General features: G+C 45.8%; 1 protein-coding gene across 1 annotated transcript in view; it reads left to right on the top strand.

The window, feature by feature from the left end:
- The first annotated feature begins 5,772 nt into the window (after positions 1 to 5,772).
- Positions 5,773 to 15,840, top strand: part of AIRE (autoimmune regulator) — a 30,031-nt gene continuing 19,963 nt past the window's right edge. Inside the window, exon 1 of the mRNA XM_040247199.1 lies at positions 5,773 to 5,938. Within this exon, the coding sequence (XP_040103133.1) occupies positions 5,773 to 5,938 (166 nt within the window). The remainder of the gene's footprint in view (positions 5,939 to 15,840) is intronic.

The following is a 15,840-nucleotide window of genomic DNA, read 5'->3' as shown; positions in this document are numbered from 1 at the left end:
CATGTGCATATATTTCTCAATATTTTAGAATGTTTATTCTAAGAGAGTTTATTAAGACTGTTTTTTAGTGGAGGGAAGAGAATGATGAAACTGACAATGATGATGAGATAATTTCCCCTATGTCCGAGTACACTGTCTTTATTGCTTTCTCCTCCTTTTATTTATTTTCATTTTTAAACTGGGACACCAGATTTTAAAGGATTATAAGGGCCAGAAGGGATTGGGGTATAGACCTGTCACCTGACCACACACCCCTGCTCCCCAATCTGCCCTGTCTGTGTTGTTCCTGTGGCAAAAGGGGAATGTGGGAGTTCCAGGGGCCCATTCTAGCTCTATGGAAGGGACAAACTTCTTGTTGTTGGACCTGAACAGCAGGGAGGGCATCATGGGGGCAGGAACACCTGACCTGGCAGTGTGGAGCAGAGGCTTCTGGAAGTTTCCACCCAGAGTGTGTGGACAGGTGCAGGTGGGGCCCCAGGACACTCCTGCACAGGTGCTTTTCTCTCAGGGCATTGGGTCACCATGCACCCTGAGGCAGCTTGGCAGAGGGTGCCATCTGAAGGGGAGCATGGGGTAGCAGGGAGCCTAGTGGATTGGAAACAGGCCTCAGAGGAGCTGGCCTGTGGGTGACCAGCTCAGTCTCTGAGGCCACCACTAGCCTCAGACCCTGACACGTCAGGTCCCTCTGCTGGTCAAGGCCACACTGTCCTCACCTGTGGACACCCCAGGAAGCCTGAAGATCATGCATGTAGGAGCAAAGGGCAGGACACAACGCAGGTCTCCATCTCCAAGAGGACCAAGTGCCAGCTGCACCTCTCTCCATGGCCTCACACCCAGCAGTGGATGGGCCCTGCTGGGGTGGTTCTGAAGATTCCTGGGTGAACCCCAGCCTCGCCCAGCCCAGCCCAAGCGGCCTGACATCCTGCTTTCCCCAGTTAGGAAATCTGTGAGGCTGGCACGGATGCAGTGAGGGCCTGCTGACATCCCTGCATGGAGCCCCTACCCCTCAGAGCCACAGTGGGCCTCTGGTTTGTAGGTCCTGCCTGGCCTGGTGGTCACCCTCTGAGTGCTGGCCAGATAGGATGACCCACAGCTTGCTCCCAGTTTAGTTCAGAGGCTTTAGGGCCCAAGGGCATCCTGAATGGCACCTGACTCCAGTCAGGCTCGGCCCTGCACCCAAGGCTGGTCCAAGTGCGGGGGTGGGGGGATGCACACAGCCTGGAGGGATCTTGTCCCAGTGACAGAGCACCGACCAGGCCCTGCTGGCCTCATATTGTCCTTCTGCACTCCTGCGAGGCCCCCAGAGCAGCAGGGGCTCAGGGCACACAGCAGGTATCTGGAGAGGATTTTCAGGCACATGAAACAGAGAGGGAGCCTGGCAGAGGTGTAGCCTCACTTTTCCTGGAGTGCACGCTGACCAAGGGTTGCTGACAGGACTGTGGTCCTGGACCAGGGAAGCAACAGTCGTGCGAGCATCCATCAGGGACGGGGGTTGGGGCTTCTCCTTTGTCTCAGGTGCCAGGTGCAGGCTCCTGGCCACTCATAGGTCACTCAGGAGGAGATACAGGGACCGCCTCTCCAGACTATGGGCCTGGGTGAGGGGGAGGAGATAGGAGCCCAGTGCTGACCCCCCCACCACAGCGTGGGCTTGCTGAGTCCAGACCCTTGTGCTTTCACTAGACAAAACTCCTGGGGAAATGGGCTCAGGGAGACAGGTTTCTGGGAAGATGGCCTGGGAGCAGTCATGTCACATATCAGAAGCTGATTCCCTAACTCGTGCTTCACACATAAGTGTTTTTAAATGTCTTGAGAAGAAAATAGTCTCTGTGGAAACAGGGTTGGGGGAAGTGGAGGATTACATGGGCAGGACTTAATCCTGCAGGGGTTCTCAGACCTTTATGCAGTGATGGAAACTGTGAAGTTCTAAGCAGAGGGTGGTACACAGCCAGACCCAGACCAGTCCTGTTCCCCAGGCTGCCCATGAGCATGCTTCTGAAAGGTGGGAGAACGGGCCGGCTGCCGGCCTGAGGTTGGTGCTCAGGCTCTGGCCCATGTGCCCATGCACCCCTCCTCCGCCCTCCAGCCGGCAGTTGTCTTAACCATTAAAGTGTAAGTCACTCAGTCGTGTCTGACTCTTCATGACCCTATGGGCTGTAGCCTGCCAGGCTCCTCTGTCCATGGAATTCTCCAGGCAAAAATACTGGAGTAGGTTGCCATTCCCTTCTGCAAGGGATCTTCCTGACTCAGGGACCAAACCTGCATCTCCTGAATAGCAGGCAGATTGTTTACTGCCTGAGCCACCAGGGAAGCCTGTCTTGGCCATCAGTGATGCTTTCCATACGCAGAGAGAGGAGACCCGTGGACAGCTTGACTAGGGTGGGGTTTGCAGCCTAACAGCTTGGACTCCTGGTGCTCCTGGTGGACGCCTGCGGCCACACAGAGCAGAGCCGCGGGCCTGCCACTCGGTGCCCTGATGAGGGGAGCTGGAAAGACGCTACCCCATCCTAGTCGCTGTGAGCACAAAAGCAAGGGCCTCCACCACCCCCAAAAGTGACCAGGCATCCCCCTCTCCTGACCAAAGCTGTGACTGCGCGTCTTCCCTGCTGCTGCACGAGGCGCCCTAAGATGCCCAGTCCCTGCACCTCCGCTCCCCAGTGGCGCCCCATCTGGAACCGCCACCCGCCTCGGGGAGGCTCGGGAGCAGAGCTGCGTCCAGACCCACTCAAGGTGGCGTCTCTGAGGACATGGCTGTGACTGCCCGCTTACTGGCTTTAACCTGCTGTTCCTCTAAGCTCACTTACACAAAGACAGTCCTCTCACGGTACACATGTAAACACTACATGGAGAACACTAGTTATATTTTCTGTGCACTGGCTATATGTTTTTATAGACCAATATCCAAAGGTCTCAAAGTTTTCAAATAGTAGCTTTGAAACATTTTACCACATGAAAAATGGACAACCAGTGGGAATTTGCTGTATGATGCAGGGAGCTCAAACCTGGTGACAACCTAGAAGGGTGGGGGGTGTGGGGGAGGCTCAAGAAGGAGGGGACATATGTATATCTATGACTGATTCATGTTGATGTATGGCAGAAACCAACGCAATATTGTAAAGCAATTATTCTCCAATTTAAAAAAATTAATTTTTAAAGAAGTTCCAAAGTAGACAATGAAATGGTGCTGGAGTCCGATCCCTTATTGCTACTGGGCTGTGGAATAAAACTTGAAGGTCAAATCTCTTTTCTTTTAAAACTCTTGTGCCCGGGGGCCAGCGTGAGGAACTCCGCCCATGGCAAAGGTCATGAGGAAGGAGGCTTGGTACTCTTATTTGTCTTTTTCTTACTGATTTGAGAACTCCCTATAAGAGAGATATTAACTCTTAGCTAATCCTCATATATGTGATATGAGGATTTTTCACCAATATTTTCTGTACCTTGCTCTATCGATCGATTTAATTTTTTAAAATATTTTAACACACAAATATCTTGGTCTTTTCTGTAATGGTTTTCACTTTCCCTATCATATTTAAAAAGTTCTTCTCCACTCCAAAGTGATGTTAGCATTCATCTTTATTATGTTATTAGATAATATTAACATTCATCTTTATTTTAGCATTTTATTTCAGAATTTTTTTTGGTGTTTGGTAGGAGTTTTGCACTGATTAGCTGGTCTGACAGATTTATCGAGGGGTCCATCTACCCCTGCCCACTATGTGTTCAGGCTTTGCCATTCACTCCAGCCATCTGCGTCTCTGCACCAGCCCTCCTGTCCTCCTCTCTGCAGCTTTTCAATGTTTTGTCTAGGCAGCTTGATCCTCTTCAAAAGTGTCTTGTCTCTGGTTCACTCATGTGCCAAAAGAACAGGAGACTCAAGTTCTAAACTCCCTTTAGTAATTTGATTGGAAATGTATTCGTTTTTGAGATTAAGGGCCACTTTTCAAAGCAATTTTTGACTGAGGTATAGTTGATTTAAAATGTTGTGTTAATTTCTGCTGTCGAGTAAAGTGATTCTGTTATACATTTCTTTTTCCATATATATAACCTTTATACGTATTCTTTCTCTATATACATTCTTTTTTCATATTCTTTTTCATTATGGCTTATCCTAGGATATTGAATACAGTTGCCTGTGCTTCACAGTAGGTCCTGGTTGTTTCTCCAGTCTATATGGAACAGTTTGCATCTGCTCACCCCAGCCTCCCAGTCCCTCCCTCTCCCACCCCACCTCCCTCTTGGCAACCACAAGTCTCCTCTCGATGTCTGTGAGTCTGCTTCTGTTTTGTAGATATGAAGAATTGCCCTTTAAAATGCAATTAGGAAATTAAATCCAGGAACATGGTGCATCTTCCTGTTTCTTTCTTCTTTTAAAGATATTATATATGCCAATCACACCTTAATAAAAAAGATACAAGCAAATAAATAATAAAAATAAATGAAATGTGGGTACAGCACAGTTCTTACTATCTTTATTCCCAATTATCTGATACTTTGATTGATATTGTGGATATTTCCCATGACATTCTATTTCTTACTTTTCATGTAAAGACAAACCTGTGCAGACAAACCATATTTAAGTGTATGGATTAAGTCCCAAAGCCCCTCTCACTGTCCCCCCGCCCCCTGCCCAGGGCTCACACCTGCTAAGCCTCCTCCCAGATGGAGACATTTTCGTTTCCCTTCTCTTGTTTGCTTCACAATAAGTGAGTCACCTGCATACACCGCACCGCTGTTTGCAGCAGACAGTAAACACTGTGTGGGCCTGGGCTCACCCCACCTTCCCCTGGTTTGCCCGTTACAGAGGGGTGGCCTTGATGCTCGCAGGTCTCCACTGAGGGACATTTTGGGGCTTTTCCTTCCTTCACCTTCACACGCAATCCTCGGGGGACTCCTGTCTGACCCTGGAGCAGGTGACCTTTCTGCTTTGTTCCCTGCACACTCAGGGGGACAGGAACTGCTGGGGACCTTCCAGAAGGGATGTCCCCAGAGAACTGTCAGCGCACTTTCCCTGCCCACTTGGGCCTGAGTCCCAGCCCGCCAGACTCCCAGAGAGGCCAGAGAGTGGTTTGCGTCTGCCTGGGGGACTTGGGGCCACAGGGGAAGGCTGAAGACCCTGGTGTGGGGGTGCCCACCACAAGCCCTTTGACCTGGAAGCTCACTTCATGCTTTCTGCTCCTGCACTGTGGGGGCCAGGTCCCCATCCTGTTACTCCAGGATCACACTCTTCCCAGTGCCAGGCCATTGGCACTTTCCTGTCTGGCTCCCTTGTCCCCAGAAAGTGGGGGGCTCAACCTCTTGTCCACTCAACATGTCCTGAACCTGCAGAGGATGGGCCTGGTGGGGCCTGGGCAGGGCTGCAGCCTGTGGCCAGGAGATTCTAAAATCTAAGATGAGGTGGCCACTCCCAGACTTAGAGAAAAAATGCAAAACACTTTTGCAACATCTGACAAAACTTTGTGTCTACACTGCAATATTTAAAATGGGTAACCACCAAGGACCTACTGTACAGCACAGAGAACTCTGTTCAATGTCATATGGCAGCCTGGATGGGAGAGAAGTTTAGGGGAGAATGGATACATGTATATGAATGGTTGAGTCCCCTCCCTGTTTACCTGAAACAACGTTGTTAATCCTCTATACCCCAATACAAAATAAAAAGTTGAAAAAATCTGTGTCTAGAGTATGTAAAGAATTACAAATCAATGATGCAAACTAACCAATTTTTAAAAACAGGCGAGAGACTTGGACAGATAGTTGGCACAGGAAGATACGCCGATGGCCAATTCGCACAAGAACATCAGTCATCAGGGAAACGTGAATCAAAGCCGCAGTGAGACGCCACCACTCACGGAGCCAAATGGCTATAACCAGACGTCAGCAGGTGTTCTGAGGACATGGAGCAACTGGAACCCTCACGCGTTGCTGGTGGGAACACAAAATGGTGCGGTCGCTTTGGAAAACTGTGTCCCTGAATTCACAGTGACACTGCTGCTGCTGCTAAGTCGATTCAGTCGTGTCTGACTCAGTGCAACCCCATAGACGGTAGCCCACCAGGCTCCCCCGTCCCAGGGGTTCTCCAGGCAAGAACAATGGAGTGGGTTGCCATTTCCTTCTCCAGTGCATGAAAGTGAAAAGTGAAAGTGAAGGTGCTCAGTCGTGTCCGACTCTTCGCGACCCCATGGACTGCAGCCCACCAGGCTCCTCCATCCATGGGATTTTCCAGGCAAGAGTACTGGAGTGTACTGGGGTGCCATCGCCTTCTCCGCAGAGTGACACTAAGGCCCAGGAATTCCTCTTCTGGCTAATAACTTACCCACGAGAAATGAAAACCTTGGCCCAACAAGGGCTTGGATGAGAAGGTTCACATTAACCCAGATGCCCTCCAACAGGTGAGCAGATGAACTAGCTCTGGGGTCCAGGTAGTACCGGAATGAAGTATCAGTGCTCGCAGCCTCACAGAGAAGCCCAAACGTACCTGGAGTAAAAGGAGTCAAACCCATGGAGGGTTCAGACCAGATGGCTCCCTTTGTAGAAAGTTCCAGAACAGGCACAATGAACCCACAGTGACCCAAACTAGGTCAGAGGTTACTTCCAGGAGGTGGCACCAGGGAGCTTTGTGGGGAGATGGACGTGTTCTGTCTGGTGACGGGGTATGAGTTGCATGGGGCGGGTCAGGAGGCCATCTCAGATAGGCACTCAGATCTATGCACATCACAGCAGAAATTATATCTCATGTGAAATGCCAGGCTGGATGATGCACAAGCTGGAATCAAGATTGCTGGGAGAAATCTCAATAACCTCAGATATGCAGATGACACCACTCTAATGGCAGAAAGCAAGAGAAACTAAAGAGCCTCTTGATGAAAGTGAAAGACAAGAGTGAAAAAGCTAGCTTAAAGCTCAACATTCAAAAAACTAAGATCATGGTATCTGGCCAATTACTTCGTGGTAAATAGATGGGAAACAATGGAAACAGTGAGAGACTTTATTTCCTTGGGCTCCAAAATCACTGCAGATGGTGACTGCAGCCATGAAATTAAGATACTTGTTCTTTGGAAGAAAAGCTATGACCAACCTAGACAGCATATTAAAAAGCAGAGACTTTATTTGCTGACAAAGGTCTGTCCAGTCAAAGCTATGGTTTTTCCAGTAGTCATGTATGGAAGTGAGAGCTGGACCATAAAGAAGGCTGAGTGCTGAAGAATGGATGGTTTTGAATTGTGGAGTTGGAGAAAACTCTTGAGAATCCCTTGGACTTCAAGAAGATCAAACCAGTCAATCCTAAAGGAAATCAGTCCTGAGTATTCATTGGAAGGGCTGATACTGAAGCTGAAGCTCCAATACTTTGACCACCTGATGTGAAGAACTGACTCATTGGAAAAGATCCTGATGCTGGGAAAGATTGAAGGCAGGAGGAGAAGGGGATGACAGAGAATGAGATGGTTGGATGGCATCACTGACTCTATGGACATGAGTTTGAGCAAGCTCTGGGAGTTGGTGATGGACAGGGAAGCCTGGCATGCTGCAATCCACGGGGTCACAAAGAGTTGGACATGATTGAGCAACTGAACTGATGAAAGGCAAAACAGGACACACCCATGAAAGGAGCCTGCAGACTCATCTCGTCATGGCTGTGGTGCTCTAGAATTTCTACCTAAAGTCAAAGTGGGTTTTATAGAACCAGGGATCTAAGATTGGGACAAGAGAGGGTCCCTGCTGATGCCTTTCCTGGTTGTTCCCTCCCAGGCTCTGAGCCCCCTCTCCAGCTTCAGCACCCAGCCTTGTCTTCCACTCCCAAAGGCTTTGTGGAACCATAGGTTGCTGGACCCTCCTCAGGGTTCCCTGTGCTATACTGTAGGTTCTTATTGGGTATCTATTTTATGTATGGTAGTGTGTTTATGTCAGTCCCAGTCTCCCAAGTTATCCCTCCACCCCTTATCTCCTTGGCAACCGTAAGAATGTTTTCTACTTTCAGCAGATCCACCCCCAGACATACCCAGCATTGGACCATGAGCCCCCTCCTCCACCTGGGCCAGGCCGCCGTGGCTCCCTGGTCACTGGGGTGACTTCCTGTTGAGCCTCCCAGTCTGGTTTCACACTGAGGGGTGTCAGAATCCCAGGCTCAAGTCCACGGCTCTCATCACCTGCTTCTCCCCCTGCTCCCTCCTGCACACACCGCTGCTCAGACACACTGGGCTCCACGCCAGGCTGGCATCCCCGCAGGGCTTTGCCCTCGCCCCCGGAGAGCACATCCGCAGGGTCTCGGTTCAGGGTCCTTCTCGCAGGCCGCCTCCCCTCCTGTTGCTGCAGAGCCTGACCCCCAGCCCCAGCCTACCTGCCCTCTTCCTCCCTGCCCTGCTTTCTCATCTGCACTTTCCCCTCTGGCACACTCAGGCCTCTTTTCTCTTCTCTAGGTTGTCAGTCTCCTCCCACTAGACTAGGATCTTCTTGGGCAGGGAGCTTGGGCTGTTTCATTCTCCTGGGACACTGGCTAGTACACAGGAGGTGCTAAATAAATGCTTCCTGTGGGTCAAGGAGTTACATTCACATCACTCACGGGGCTCCTTCGTGTTCCGGCCACCGCGGGCATGGGCTGAGCTGGGCATATCTGCCTGGCCCTTGTCCACCTGCTCCCCTCACACCTGCCCCCACCTGCCCCTCTGGGATACAGGGAAGGGTGTGCCTGCTGTCCTCTCGCTGATGCCTTTTATTCAAAGGAGGACATGAAGAAACCCTAGACCATTCTGTCGTGGCAACACCACCTGAGCGATGAGGCACAGGCTGGACAAGTGTGCGCTCAACACAAACTTGAAAACAGCTGTACCACGTGCCTTCTCTCCATCGCCAAGAGATGTGTAGTTATTCAGAGAGTCCTTCCTGGCTTCACTGACCCAATAAACTTGGCTTTGTTGGACTATATGTTTACTTTTAAAATAAAGAAGAAGAAAAGAGGGGGTGTAATTAAGCACCCACCTCAAGAACCTGTAAGAAGGAGAGCAGAATGAACCCAAAGCAAGCAGAAGGGATAGCGTGGTAAAGATAAGAGCAGAGATCAATCAAATTGAAAATGGAAAAACAACAGGGAAAACCAATGAAATGAGGAGCTAGTTCTTTGGGATTTTTTTTTTTTTTTAAGCCAACAAACTTCCAGAAAAACTGACCAAAAAAAGAGATAGAGAAGACGTAAATTTCCAGTCTTAAAACTGACACAGAAAGTGTCACTACAGACCCTAAGGACATCAAAAGGGAAATGGGGGGAGATTATGAACAACTGTGTGCCGGGGTCCAGCCCTGGTGGATCCAGGGAATTTGAAGGGAGGACGGAGTCAGCTTCCTAGGAAAGAACTTATTTAATTACAGATATAAAGAGAGATTAGAAAAGAATAGTATAGTAGGAAATATTAGTGGAGAAAAGGGGCTGAATAACTTGGTTTACGTGGAATACCAATAAAACCTCGAGACAAGAGGTTTGCATCACCTACATAGGCCGCAGGCGTCCTCCCGTTCTCCGGAAGGAGAGGAGACACTAAGGCCTCCCCAGTCAGATCTTAGAAGCCCAGGCATAATTAGCAGGCTTGGCGGGCATCCCCGCTCCAGATGGGAATTCAGCCAGAAAATGAAAGAATGACATGAGGAGACCAGTCTTTCCAGGAACTGATCCATTTTCTTTATTTTCCAGGTTTGCTTATATACTTTTTGTTATACATAGGGATGAATACAGAGTCACGTGGGGTCAGCAGACCTGAGCTTTATCAAAATCAGGTGCTTCATATAAATGTATACAAAAGGTCTTAGGTGGCTTTACGTCATCTTCTGGCCATGAGGCCTGCTGACATTTTATGACCCTTTCTTTCTGATAACAGTCAGTCAACCAGAAAACCTATTTTTTCCAGGGGTGAATTTTCTTAAACCAGGCGCCACCCTCCGAAGGCACCAGATAAAGTTGCATTCCTATAGGGTAAAGGTGCAGTGGGTTACAATTAAGAAAGGAATTTACTTAGCCTAAGGTTTAACATGATTAATCTTAAAGGTTAATACTTATTTCTCCTATATGCTAGTTATATTCATTTATGTGTATAAGGGCAGGGAATATGGAGACTTGGCAGCAAATATTGGCCCAACAAATGAAAAACCCTTCACCAATATAATTCCTAATCAACCCACTATACTATACTAATAATTCTCTAACTTCTCAAAAGAATCTGTATCTAGAAAGTTTAAAGCATCTCGTGCCTCTCACGGTTGGGAGGTTGTGAACAATCACGTGTGGCCGGACGAACCTGTTCAGGCAGGCTAGAGAGCCTGCAGAGGAGTTTGTAAGTTGAAACGCTCTTGTCATGCCCAGGAAGTTTTATTAACTGGAGCTGTAAGTTAACTCCTTCTCCGAGAGAGGTGGTGGGGGACAGCCCCCCGTAAAGTCAGAGGTGTAGGTGAGAGCATGAAGCAGTAAAGTAGGCAGACTCTGGTTTGGGGGGTAGATGCTCAGGAACAGGGGGTCTCCTGAGGCTCGATCCTGCCTTTGCATATGCTGAGCCTCCTTCCTCACGACCTTTGCCACGGGCGGAGTTCCTCAGCTGGCTCCCGGCAACTGTGCCTTTGTAAATTTGACAACTTACATGAAATGAACCAGTTCCTAAAAAAGCACAACCTGCCACAACTTACCTGTAGAAAATAACTGGAACAGCCTGTAACTATTAAGGAGATTAACTTCTTAATTTATCCCTTCCCCTAAATCTCTAGACCCAGATGGTTTCATTGGGGTTTCTATCAAACAGTTTAAAAAGTATTAATACAAATTCTACATATGTCTTCCAGAAAAACAAGGATGGAATATTCCCTGATTCATTGCATGAAGTTAACATCATCCTAATGCCAAAACCAGTCACAAAAAGAAAACTATAGGTCAATATATTAATACTTTATGAATATAAATACAAAAATCCTTAAAAAAAAGTTTGGAAAATTAGATTCAATAAGATGTACTATGGCCAAATGGAGTCTATCCCAGGGATTCAAGGGTGGTTCAAAATTCAAAAACATCAATCCATGTAATTTACCATATTAACAGGCTAATGATGAAAAATCATCTGGTCATATCAATCAGTGCCAAAAAGGCATTTAACAAAACTTAATACTCATTCATGATTAAAAAAAAAACAAAAAACACCTCTCAGAAACATAGGAATGGAAGGGACTTCCTGAACATGATAAAGAACATCATAAATAACCTACAGCTTTCCCTCTAGGGTTGGGAACAAGGCAAGGACATCTACTGTCCTGATTTTTATTCAGCATCATGCTGGAAGTTCTGGCCTGGGCAGTGAGACAAAAAAAAAAAAAAAAAAGGGAACAAAAGGCATACAGCCTGGGAAGGAAGACATCAAATGGTTCCTGTTTACACATGACATGGTTTTCTTTGTAGAAAATCTCAAAGATTTGGTAACAAAACAAAACACTCCTAGAACAAATGAATCCAGCAAGCCTGTAGGATATGAGATGAACATGCAAAAAAAAAAAAAAATCACTGGTATTTCTAAATACTAACAATGAATATAGAAACACAAATATTAAAATTAAAAGCACAAAACTATGTATGCTTGCTCAAAAAAATTAAATCTTAGGTGTAAATATAACAAAATGGGTATAAAATTTTTGAAACAACTTTTTGAAAGATTTTGAAAACTACAAAACACTGATGAAAGAAATTAATGAAGTCCTGAATAAATGGAGAAACAGGCAGACATGAATGGGAAGACACAATAAGTATATCGGTTTCCCCCAAATTGTAATTTCTACCAACATCCCAGCAAGAATTTTGTAGATAGAGACAAGATTATTCTAAAACTTACATGGAAAAATCAAAGAAACTAGAGAATAGCTAAAACTATTTTGAAAAAGAATACAATTGGAGGAGTCGGTCTACTGGCTTTCAAGATTTATTGTATATTAATAGTTACAGTCAGTTCACTTCAGTCACTCAGTTGTGTCCAACTCTGTGACCCCGTGGACTGCAGCACGCCAGGCTTCCTAGTCCATCACCAACTCCCAGAGCTTGCTCAAACTGATGTCCATTGAATTGGTGATGCCATCCAACCATCTCCTCCTCTGTCTTCCCCTTCTCCTCTCATCTTCAATCTTTCCCAGCATCAGGGTCTTTTCCAGTTCTTCACATTATTGGAGCTTCAGCTTCAGCTTCAGCATTAGACCTTCCAATGAATATTCAGGACTGACTCCTTTTAGGATTGACTGGTTTGATCTCCTTGCAGTCCAAGGGACTCTCAAGAGTCTTCTCCAATACCACAGTTCAAAAGCATCAATTCTTCAGCACTTAGCTTTCTTCACAGTCCAACTCTCACATCCATACATGACTATTGGAAAAACAATAGCTTTGACTAGATGGACCTTTGCTGGCAAAGTAATATCTCTGCTTTTTAATATGCTGTCTAGGTTTGTCATAGCTTTTCTTCCAAGAAGCAAGCATCTTTTAATTTCATGGCTGTGGTCACCATCTGCAGTGATTTTGGAGACCAAGGAAATAAAGTCTGTCACTATTTCCATTGTTTCCCCATCTATTTACCATGAAGGGATGGATACCATGTTTTTTGAATGTTGAGTTTTAAGCCAGGTTTTTCACTCTCCTCTTTCACTTTCATCAAGATGCTCTTCAGTTCCTCTTCACTTTCTGCCATAAGGGTGGCATCATCTGCATATCTGAGGTTATTGATATATCTCATGGCAATCTTGATTCCAGCTTGTGCTTCATCCAGCCTGGCATTTCACATGATGTACTCTGCATATAAGTTAAATAAACAGAGTGACAATATACAGCCTTGTTGTACTTCTTTCCCAATTTGGAACCAGTCTGTTGTTCCATGTTCAGTTCTAACTGCTACTTCTTGACCTGCATATAGATTTCTCAGGAGGCATGTAAGGTGGTCTGGTATTTCCATCTCTTGAAGAATTTTCCACAGTTTGTTGTGATCCACATAGTCAAAGGCTTTAGCATAGTCAGTGAAGCAGAAGTAGATATTTTTCTGGAATTCTGCTTTTTCTATGATCCAATGGATGTTGGCAATGTGATCTCTGCTTCCTCTGCCTTTTCTAAATCCAGCTTGAACATCTGGAAGTTTTCAGTTCACTTACTGCTGAAGCCTAGCTTGGAGAATTTTTAGCATTACCTTCATAGCATGTGAGATGAGTGCAACTGTATGGTACTTTGAACATTCTTTGACATTGCCTTTCTTTGGGATTGGAATGAAAACTGACTTTTCCCAGTCCTGTGGCCACTGCTGAGTTTTCCAAATTTGCTGACATATTGAGTGCAACACTTTCACAGCATCATCTTTTAGGATTTGAAAGAGCTCAACTAGAATTCCATCACCTTCACTAGCTTTGTTCATAATGATGCTTCCTAAGGCCCACTCCAGGATGTCTGGCTCTAAGTGAGTGATCACATCATGGTTATCTGGGTCATGGAGATCTTTTTTGTATTGTTCTTCAGTGTGTTCTTGCCACCTCTTCTTAATATCTTCTGCTTCTGTTAGATCCATGCCATTTCTGTCCGTAATTGTGCCCATCTTTGCATGAAATGTTCCTTTGGTATCTCTAATTTTCTTGAAGAGATCTATAGTCTGTTCCATTCTATTGTTTCCCTTTATTTCTTTGCACTGATCACTGAGGAAGGCTTTCTTATCTCTCCTTGCTATTCTTTGGAACTCTGAATTCAGTTGGATATATCTTACCTTTTGCTTTTTGCTTCTTTTCTCTTAGCTTAGTCCTCCTCAGACTATCATTTTGCTTTTTTTGTGTTTCTTTTTCTTGGGGATAGTTTTGATCATGGCCTCCTGTACAATGTTATGAACCTCCATCCATAGTTCTTCAGGCACTCTGTCTATCAGATCTAATGCCTTGAATCTATTTGTCACTTCCCCTGTATAATCGTTAGGGATTTGATTTAGGTCATACCTGAATGGTCTAGTGGTTTTCCTTACTTTCTTCAATTTAAGTCTAAATTTGGCAATAAGGAGTTCATGTTCAGAGCCACAGGTCAGCTTCTGGTCTTGTTTCTGCTGACTGTGTAGAGCTTCTCCATCTTCGGCTGCAAAGAATATAATCAGTCTGATTTTGGTGTTGACCATCTGGTGATGTCCATGTGTAGATTTGTCTCTTTGTTGTTGGAAGAGAGTGTTTGCTATGACCAGTGCATTCTCTTGGCAAAACTTGTTAGCCTTTGCCTTGCTTCATTTTGTAGTCCAAAGCCAAAGTTGCCTGTTACTCCAGGTATCTCTTGACTTTCTACATTTGCATTCCAGTCCCATATGATGAAAAGGACATCTTTTTTTGTTGTTAGTTCTAGAAGGTCTAGAAGAGTCGGGCGTGACTGAACCACTGAACTGAACTGAACTAGAAGGTCTTGTAGGTCTTCATAGAATCATTCAACTTCAGCATTAGTGGTTGGGTCATAGACTTGGATTACTATGATATTGAATGGTTTGGAAAAGGACAGAAATCATTCTATCATTCTTGAGGTTGCACCAAAGTATGCATTTTGGACTTTTTTGTTGACTATAAGGGCTACTCCATTTCTTCTAAGGGATTCTTGCCCACAGTAGTAGATGTAACGGTCATCTGAATTAAATTTGCCCATTCTGGTGCATTTTAGTTCACTGATTCCTAAAATGTCAATGTTCACCCTTGCCATCTCCTGCTTAACCACTTTTAATTTACCTTGATTCATGGACCTAACATTCCAGGTTCCTATGCAATATTGCTCTTTATAGCATCAGACTTTACTTCCATCACCAGTCACATCCACAACTGGGCATTGCTTTTGCTTTGGGTCAGCTTCTTCATTCTTTCTGGAGTTATTTCTCCACTTTTCTCCAGTAGCATATTGGGCACCTACCAGCCTGGGGAGTTCATCTTTCAGTGTCATATCTTTTTCTCTTTTCATACTGTACATGGGGTTCTCAAGCAAGAATGCTGAAATGGTTTGCCATTCCCTTCTCCAGTGGACCACATTTTGTCAGATCTCTCCGCCATGACCCTACATGGCATGGCTCATAGTTTCATTGAGTTAGACAAGGCTGTTACCCATGTGATTAGTTTGATTAGTTTTCTGTGACTGTGGTTTTCATTCTGTATGCCCTCTGATGGATAAGCATAAGAGGCCTGTGGAAGATTCCTGATGGGAGGAACTGGCTGTGGGGGAATCTGGGTCTTGTTCTGATGGGCTGGGCCATGTTCAGTAAATCTTTAATCCAATTTTCTATATATGGGTGGAGCTGAGTTCCCTCCTTGTAGTTTGGCCTCCTTCAAAAGAACCTACAGTAGTCAACTATTTGGGGTACAGATGGAAGGACAGACATAGAGATGAATGGAACAGAATACAGAACCCAGAAATAGGTCCACACAAATATGCCCAATTGATTTTTTAAAATTAAATAATTTTTATTTTGCTAAAATATACATAACTACTTCAGAGTTTAAAATTCAGGAGCAATTAATACATCACAGTTCACTTCAGTTCAGTCGCTCACTCATGTCCGACTTTGTGACCCCATGAATTGCAGCACGCCAGGCTTCCCTGTCCATCACCAACTCCCAGAGTCCACCCAAACGCATGTCCATAGAGTCGGTGATGCCATCCAGCCATCTCATCCTCTGTTGTCCCCTTCTCCTCCTGACTTCAATCCCTCCCAGGGTCTTTTCCAGTGAGTCAACTCTTCACATGAGGTGGCCAAAGTAATGGAGTTTTAGCTTCAGCAACAGTCCTTCCAATGAACACCAGGACTGGTCTCCTTCAGAACGGACTGGTTGGATCTCCTTGCAGTCCAAGGGACT

The sequence above is a fragment of the Oryx dammah genome, unplaced genomic scaffold (assembly GCF_014754425.2).
Source record: "Oryx dammah isolate SB20612 unplaced genomic scaffold, SCBI_Odam_1.1 HiC_scaffold_2, whole genome shotgun sequence".
Lineage (NCBI taxonomy): Eukaryota > Metazoa > Chordata > Mammalia > Artiodactyla > Bovidae > Oryx > Oryx dammah.
Note: the sequence above shows the minus strand (reverse complement) of the source record. Positions and strands in the feature narration are given on the sequence as shown.